This window comes from Echiichthys vipera, assembly GCF_963691815.1.
Source record: "Echiichthys vipera genome assembly, chromosome: 12".
NCBI lineage: Eukaryota > Metazoa > Chordata > Actinopteri > Perciformes > Trachinidae > Echiichthys > Echiichthys vipera.
This window is the reverse complement of record NC_139837.1, coordinates 586,240-595,049: the sequence shown is the minus strand read 5'-3', so window position 1 is coordinate 595,049 and position 8,810 is coordinate 586,240. Positions and strand designations below refer to the sequence as shown.

The following is an 8,810-nucleotide window of genomic DNA, read 5'->3' as shown; positions in this document are numbered from 1 at the left end:
GCGCACACTAGTGCTCGTACACGTGCGCACACTCGTGCTCGTACACGTGCAAACGTGCTTTACTAAAGCCCACCTCTCCCAAACGGGCCGTGGACGGCAAGCGTGCCGCTCCTAGACATGGTACGGTTGCACTCACACTGGTCAAAGGAACCAGACTTTAGCCGTGACACGTGCTGGGGCACGGTACGGAGGCACAGTGGGAGGACGCCCTGAGAAACCTCTGCTGCTGTTTTTGGGACGAGGACGTTTAGAAACCAGCAAAAAGATCTCACCTTCACTCTGAGCTCGTTTATGTTTCTTAAGGTACGAACAAAAGACGGAAAATCAGAGGTTAGAAGGGAAGTACAGAGAGGCGTTACCATGGAGACGATGCACAGCGTCTCGTCTCATTGGTCAATCTCATGACGCTGCGACGCTTCGGTCTGAACTGAACTTTACAGAAACTGTGTTAACTTCCATATTTTTATAATAAGACACTAAATTATGAAAGAGAGTCAAACTATGAACCAAAATCATTAAAAACGTATTAGGAACCTGTTTCAGGAGGACGGGCGCCGTTAGCTTAGAATAACGACGGCTAGCTTAGCATAACGACGGCTAGCCCGACGCCGCTCCAGGGGATTTTGCACCTTGTTGTCGGCCATTTTGGCAGGAAGTCTCCGCAGCTCTGACCTCATCTTTGGTAGTTGGGGGGAGGGGGAGGGGGGTGGGGTCAAAGGTTGTGGCGTCCCGTAGAGGAGGGGGGGGGGGGGGGTCACCTCTGCCGGCCAATCAGAGCCAGAGTCAGAGTGACGCACAGCTGCCATATATGTGGCGATGTGGGCGGGGCGAGCGACCTCAGATCTGTGAGAGAGAGAGAGAAACAAAAACAGAGTAAACGCCATCATTTGCATAAATAACCGACGTTGCGCCACGACTCCGCCTCCAGAAACGGATAAAGAGGCGGAGCCATGGTGACAGGTTAAAGTCAGAGGAAGTTAACAAGCGAACAAAAGATGCTAAACGACCACGAACACAAACAAGAGGAAGGAAACGCAGGAAATTGAAACTCACTGTTGGGGGGAGGGTCTTTACACTCGCCCTCCTCGATGGTGACGTCATCGATGGCGATATCTCCCTCGATGCCGGCGCCTCGCACTCCCTCCATCACCATCTGGAGGAGCAGGAAGAAGGGGAAGTGGTTTTTAGGTGTTTCCTGTGACTGCTTCATAATAAAAGCCGGTTTGAGTGTTTTAATGTGAAGGAGCAGCAGGAAGTGTTGGGTTAGCATCAGCTGCAGGACTTTATAACAAGAGCCTTAAAACCAGCTGGAGTGTTAGCCGCTAGCGTTAGCCGTAAGCGTTAGCCGTTCAAGCTAAGTGCAGATGAAAGTGGAAAGCTGCAGGACTTTAGAAGAAGAGTCGAGCATTCACTCCATGGACTGAGAGAAAGGAGAGGAACGCCATTCAAACGCACGCCCACATGGCTACGCTGCTCCTGGATGCTAACATCACTTTCATCTGCACTTAGCTGGGACGGCTAATGCTAACGGCTAACGCTAACTCTCCAGCTGGTTTTAAGGCTCTTCTTATAAAGTCCTGCAGCTGATGCTAACCCAACACTTCCTGCTGCTCCTTCAAACACTGTGATCAGAACAGCTCCATCTAGTGTCTCAACAACAAAAAAGAAGTCCAGCAGTCGGGTAGCCAGGTTGGTCAGACCCGGCCCAGTAGCTCCAGGAGACCCTAATGAAGTGGGTGTGGTTTGTACCTGGAAGGCCGCGGTCGGGCGGATGTTGACCTTGGCTTGGCGCCACCGGTCTCCTTGGTTACCGACGAGACTCCAGACGGAGGTGTCCGTCACCGTCGGAGCTTTCTGCCGCAGGAAGACGTTCAGAGCTCCTGCAGAACCAAACACACAGGAACACAAAACGTCTTTGTGTTAAAGTTCCTCTCAAGACTAAACTGAAGGTCCTAGATTGATGATTTTTCAGCGTTTTAGCTCTAAAAGCAGCAAAAACCTTAAAACGACGGCTAAAGATGGTTATTCTGTGATATCCTGAACCCGGGCCGAGGATCGAACCCTGGGGTGCACCCGACTTCAAGGAACAGTTTGAATTTTAGGAACAGTCTGTGAAGGTTCTCATGTGTTCAGGTCGTCGTTCTCCCAAAGCAGCTTCAGTCCAAAGCAACTGGACTTGGTTCTTTGTCAGGAAGACGTTTCAGTTCATGTACGCATCTGACCAGGACCAGGACCAGGACCAGGACCAGGCTGGGACTGGACCAGGACCAGGACTAGGACTAGGCTGGGACTGGACCAGGACCAGGACCAGTACCAGTACCAGGCTGGGACTGGACCAGTACTGACAAAATCAAAACCAACTTCCCAACAACCACTGTCACTCTAACGACGGAGCACAAAGGGTTCCAGTGACATCATCGGCCTGGGAGAGGTTAAAGACCTGGATCTCACACCAGTGAGTTGGACCAGTCCCAGCCTGGTCCTGGTCCTGGTCCAGTCCCAGCCTGGTCCTGGTCCTGGTCCTGGTCCTGGTCAGATGCGTACATGAACTGATGAAGCCTCCTGGATCAGAGGTGAAACGTCTTCCTGACAAACAACCAGTCCAGCTGCTTTGGACTGAAGCTGCTTTGAGGAATTTTGGGAACCGTTTTATTTTGGGAACTGTTTCCTGCTTTAGCGCTAAAAGCAGCAGGAACCTTAAAGCGGCGGCTAAAGATGGTTATTCTGTGACTTCCTGTACCTGAGCGCGTGCTGCAGACTCACCGATGTGTTTCCCGTACATGTGGTAGAAGAAGGCGAAGCAGTAGGTGGGGTTGCTGCTGACGGGGTTGGAGCTCTTGGAGTTCATGTTGAAGGTCGGAGACAGCAGCCGCGCTTTGTCCCCCTCCAGCCGCGGCCTCGACGTCTCAATGTACATGTAGAAACCTGAGGCCGGGGTCAGAGGTCAGAGGTTAGAAGCCAGGGGTCAGAGGTTAGAGACCGGGGTCAGAGGTCAGAGGCCGGGGTCAGAGGTCAGAGGCCGGGGTTAGAGGTTAGAGGCCGGGGTCAGAGGTCAGAGGCCGGGGTCAGAGGTTAGAGACCGGGGTCAGAGGTCAGAGGCCGGGGTCAGAGGTCAGAGGCCGGGGTTAGAGGTTAGAGGCCGGGTCAGAGGTTAGAGGCCGGGTCAGAGGTTAGAGGCCGGGTCAGAGGTTAGAGGCCGGGGTCAGAGGTTAGAGGCCGGGTCAGAGGTTAGAGACCGGGGTCAGAGGTTAGAGACCGGGGTCAGAGGTCAGAGGCCGGGGTCAGAGGTTAGAGGCCGGGTCAGAGGTTAGAGGCCGGGGTCAGAGGTTAGAGGCCGGGTCAGAGCTTAGAGGCTGGGTCAGAGGTTAGAGGCCGGGTCAGAGGTTAGAGACCGGGGTCAGAGGTTAGAGGCCGGGGTCAGAGGTCAGAGGCCGGGGTCAGAGGTTAGAGGCCGGGGTCAGAGGCCAGAGGTTAGAAGCCAGGGGTCAGAGGTTAGAGGCCAGGGGTCATAGGCTGGGGTCAGAGGTTAGAGGCCGGGGTCAGAGGACAAAGAACCAAAAACACACAAATACAGACGACAAACAACCAAAAACACACAAATACAGACGACAAAGAACCAAAAACACACAAACAAAGACGACAAATGGAAATGTGTCACATTTATTGGTCTGAAGAAGCAAACTCATAAATAATCCCGTCATAAATGAGCTCAGATAATCCGAGGCTGAGGGGAACTGAAGCACGCCAGATTAACCACGGAAGGGACATGAACTCCTGCAGGCGCACAGGGACTCGAACCTGCGTCCCTGCTCCCGCTGACCTGCACAGATTAACTCAGGACGAGGCAGCGGCGCTCCGGCACGAACAAATCCACCTCCGGCTCAGATGAAAGAGTACACGAGCGCAGGAAGCACTCAGCACGCGGTTCCTGTGTGACGGAGGATTTAAAGGTTCCCCCCCGAGGCGCACGTTAACGAGACGAGCTGCACGAGAGCAACGGGCCGCCGCCGTCACGTGCCGCCTGTTCAAACCTGTTCTGACGACAAAGAACCACAAATAAAGACTGAAAATAACCAGAAACGCACAAATACAGACGACAAAGAACCAAATAAATGATTAAATGTATTGTCTGTGTTTAAACCCGTGCAGCAGGACGCCGTTAGCTTTAGCCGCTAACACACTAACATGTGACGTGTCCCTTTAGGGATTTCTCACGGTCGGACTTGAACTCGCGTTCCCTGCACACGTGTTTCCTCCCTGAACCTTTCACCAGAAGAAACACACGGTTTAACGCTGCAGCTCGTCCGTCACGCTGCTCTCGTTCCGTCAGCCGCCGACGCCTCTTTCACTCTCAGCCTCTTATCTCGCTCTGAGTGGCGGCGGCGCCCGTCCTCAGCGGCGCCCGTCGGAGCCGGGTCCCGTGTCCGTCTCACAGGGATTAACATTCAGACAGTTTAGGAAATCCTCTCCTTCTGTTCACACTGATACCGCTCGTGTTCTGAAACCTGAATAACATCCACGTATCACCAACGTGTGAAGGGCACAAATACAGACGACAAAGAACCAAAAACACACAAATACAGACGACAAAGAACCAAAAACACACAAATACAGACGACAAAGAACCAAAAACACACAAATACAGACGACAAAGAACTAAAAACACACAAATACAGACGACAAAGAACCAAAAACACACAAATACAGACGACAAAGAACCAAAAACACACAAATACAGACGACAAAGAACCAAAAACACACAAATACAGACGACAAAGAACCAAAAACACACAAATACAGACGACAAAGAACCAAAAACACACAAATACAGACGACAAAGAACTAAAAACACACAAATACAGACGACAAAGAACCAAAAACACACAAATACAGACGACAAAGCACCAAAAACACACAAATACAGACGACAAAGAACCAAAAACACACAAATACAGACGACAAAGAACCAAAAACGCACAAATACAGACGACAAAGAACCAAAAACACACAAATACAGACGACAAAGAACCAAAAACTCACAAATACAGACGACAAAGAACCAAAAACACACAAATACAGACGACAAAGAACCAAAAACTCACAAATACAGACGACAAAGAACCAAAAACACACAAATACAGACGACAAATAACCAAAAACACACAAATACAGACGACAAAGAACCAAAAACACACAAATACAGACGTCAAAGAACCAAAAACACACAAATACAGACGACAAATGACCAAAAACACACAAATACAGACGACAAAGAACCAAAAACTCACAAATACAGACGACAAAGAACCAAAAACACACAAATACAGACGACAAAGAACCAAAAACACACAAATACAGACGACAAAGAACCAAAAACACACAAATACAGACGACAAAGAACCAAAAACACACAAATACAGACGATAAAGAACCAAAAACACACAAATACGGACGACAAAGAACCAAAAACACACAAATACAGACGACAAAGAACCAAAAACACACAAATACGGACGACAAAGAACCAAAAACACACAAATACAGACGACAAAGAACCAAAAACACACAAATACAGACGACAAAGAACCAAAAACACACAAATATGGACGACAAAGAACCAAAAACACACAAATACAGACGACAAAGAACCAAAAACACACAAATACGGACGACAAAGAACCAAAAACACACAAATACAGACGACAAAGAACCAAAAACACACAAATACAGACGACAAAGAACCAAAAACACACAAATACAGACGACAAAGAACCAAAAACACACAAATACAGACGACAAAGCACCAAAAACACACAAATACAGACGACAAAGAACCAAAAACACACAAATACAGACGACAAAGAACCAAAAACTCACAAATACAGACGACAAAGAACCAAAAACACACAAATACAGACGACAAAGAACCAAAAACACACAAATACAGACGACAAAGAACCAAAAACACACAAATACAGACGACAAAGAACCAAAAACACACAAATACAGACGACAAAGAACCAAAAACACACAAATACAGACGACAAAGAACCAAAAACACACAAATACAGACGACAAATAACCAAAAACACACAAATACAGACGACAAAGAACCAAAAACACACAAATACAGACGACAAAGAACCAAAAACACACAAATACAGACGACAGAGAACCAAAAACACAAAAATACAGACGACAAATAGAAATGTGTCACATTTATTGGTCTGAAGATGCAAACTCATAAATAATCCCGTCATAAATGAGCTCAGATAATCCGAGGCTGAGGGGAGCGGATGCACGCCAGATTAACCACGGACGGGACATGATCTCCTGCAGGCGCACGGGGACTCGAACCTGCATCCCTGCTCCCGCTGACCTGCACAGATTAACTCAGGACGAGGCAGCGGCGCTCCGGCACGAACAAATCCACCTCTGGCTCAGATTAAAGAGTACACGAGCGCAGGAAGCACTCAGCACGCGTTTCCTGTGTGACGGAGGATTTAAAGGTCCCCCCCGAGGCGCACGTTAACGAGACGAGCTGCACGAGAGCAACGGGCCGCCGCCGTCACGTGCCGCCTGTTCAAACCTGTTCTGACGACAAAGAACCACAAATAAAGACTTAAAATAACCAGAAACGCACAAAAACAGACGACAAAGAACCAAATAAATGATTAAATGTATTGTCTGTGTTTAAACCCGTGCAGCAGGACGCCGTTAGCTTTAGCCGCTAACACACTAACATGTGACGTGTCCCTTTAGTGATTTCTCACGGTCGGACTTGAACTCGCGTTCCCTGCACACGTGTTTCCTCCCTGAACCTTTCACCAGAAGAAACACACGGTTTAACGCTGCAGCTCGTCCGTCACGCTGCTGTCGTTCCGTCAGCCGCTGACTCCTCTTTCACTCTCAGCCTCTTATCTCGCTCTGAGTTGCGGTGGCGCCCGTCCTCAGTGGCGCCCGTCGGAGCCGGGTCCCGTGTCCGTCTCACAGGGATTAACATTCAGACAGTTTAGGAAATCCTCTCCTTCTGTTCACACTGATACCGCTCGTGTTCTGAAACCTGAATAACATCCACGTATCACCAACGTGTGAAGGGCACAAATACAGACGACAAAGAACCAAAAACACAAATACAGACGACAAAGAACCAAAAACACACAAATACAGACGACAAAGAACCAAAAACACACAAATACAGACGACAAAGAACCAAAACACACAAATACAGACGACAAAGAACCAAAAACACACAAATACAGACGACAAAGAACTAAAAACACACAAATACAGACGACAAAGAACCAAAAACACAAATACAGACGACAAATAACCAAAAACACACAAATACAGACGACAAAGAACCAAAAACACACAAATACAGACGACAAAGAACCAAAAACACACAAATACAGACGACAAAGAACTAAAAACACACAAATACAGACGACAAAGAACCAAAAACACACAAATACAGACGACAAATAACCAAAAACACACAAATACAGACGACAAAGAACCAAAAACACACAAATACAGACGACAAATAACCAAAAACACACAAATACAGACGACAAAGAACCAAAAACACACAAATACAGACGACAAAGAACCAAAAACACACAAATACAGACGACAAAGAACCAAAAACACACAAATACAGACGACAAAGAACCAAAAACACACAAATACAGACGACAAAGAACCAAAAACACACAAATACAGACGACAAATAACCAAAAACACACAAATACAGACGACAAATAACCAAAAACACACAAATACAGACGACAAAGAACCAAAAACACACAAATACAGACGACAAAGAACCAAAAACACACAAATACAGACGACAAACAACCAAAAACACACAAATACAGACGACAAATAACCAAAAACACACAAATACAGACGACAAAGAACCAAAAACACACAAATACAGACGACAAAGAACCAAAAACACACAAATACAGACGACAAAGAACCAAAAATGCACAACTAACGATGACTGTAAGCATTGGCGGCTAAACCACCCTGAAACCTGCAGACGGAGCATCCAGAAAGGCTCCCCACCCGGTCAGGAGTGAGGACGGACCGACCCTGTTCACGGAAAAGACTCAGGTTCTTCATCGGTGGGCGGAACACCACCGACAACTGTTGAACAGGGTACATGACCCTGAGCCGAGCCTGCTCCAAGTTTGCTGCAGACGAAATCTCTCCTGGAACTCAACGTGGCCTCAGGAAAGAGCGTAGAACGACCGACAGGCTCAACACAGAGCACCACAGACCCCTCTACATGGTCTCTGTAGACCTAGCGTTTGACTCGGTTCATAGACCACGACTCCGGACTCCTAACCCTAACCATCCTGCAGAAACGTGGATGTGCACCCCCCGTCCTGTCAATCCCTGCTGCCCTCCACAGTGGGGCACAGGCTGGTGTCATCAGAGCAGGAGGTGGATCTGACCCGGTCACAGTGGGTGCAGGTGTCAGACCAGCCTGTGGCATCGCTCCAACAGCTTAACATCTTCCTCTCTGCTGTTTGAAAAGCTGCCTTCAGACTGTGGTGTTGTTCCCATCGGGTACCGCTCGGACGACATCCTCTTCAATCTACGCCGTCTTCAAACAGGGACCAAAGTGTCTGAAGGAACCCTCCTGGACCTCCAGTGTGCTGAGGACCAGAGTGTCTGAAGGAACCCTCCTGGACCTCCAGGGTGCTGAGGACCAGAGTGTCTGAAGGAACCCTCCTGGACCTCCAGGGTGCTGAGGACCAGAGTGTCTGAAGGAACCCTCCTGGACCTGCAGTGTGCTG

The 8,810-nt window shown here is 48.4% G+C and overlaps 1 protein-coding gene across 1 annotated transcript in view; it reads right to left on the bottom strand.

Annotated features, from left to right (window-relative positions):
* Positions 1-754: 754 nt before the first annotated feature.
* The window catches only part of mdga2a (MAM domain containing glycosylphosphatidylinositol anchor 2a), a gene marked incomplete at its 3' end in the record, with an annotated part of 43,258 nt that continues 35,202 nt past the window's right edge, over positions 755-8,810 (bottom strand). Inside the window, exons 14-17 of the mRNA XM_083924473.1 lie at positions 2,764-2,925; positions 1,750-1,880; positions 1,054-1,153; positions 755-843 (exon numbers count right to left, since the gene is read on the bottom strand). Coding sequence (XP_083780599.1) covers positions 755-843; positions 1,054-1,153; positions 1,750-1,880; positions 2,764-2,925 — 482 coding nt within the window. The remainder of the gene's footprint in view (positions 844-1,053; positions 1,154-1,749; positions 1,881-2,763; positions 2,926-8,810) is intronic.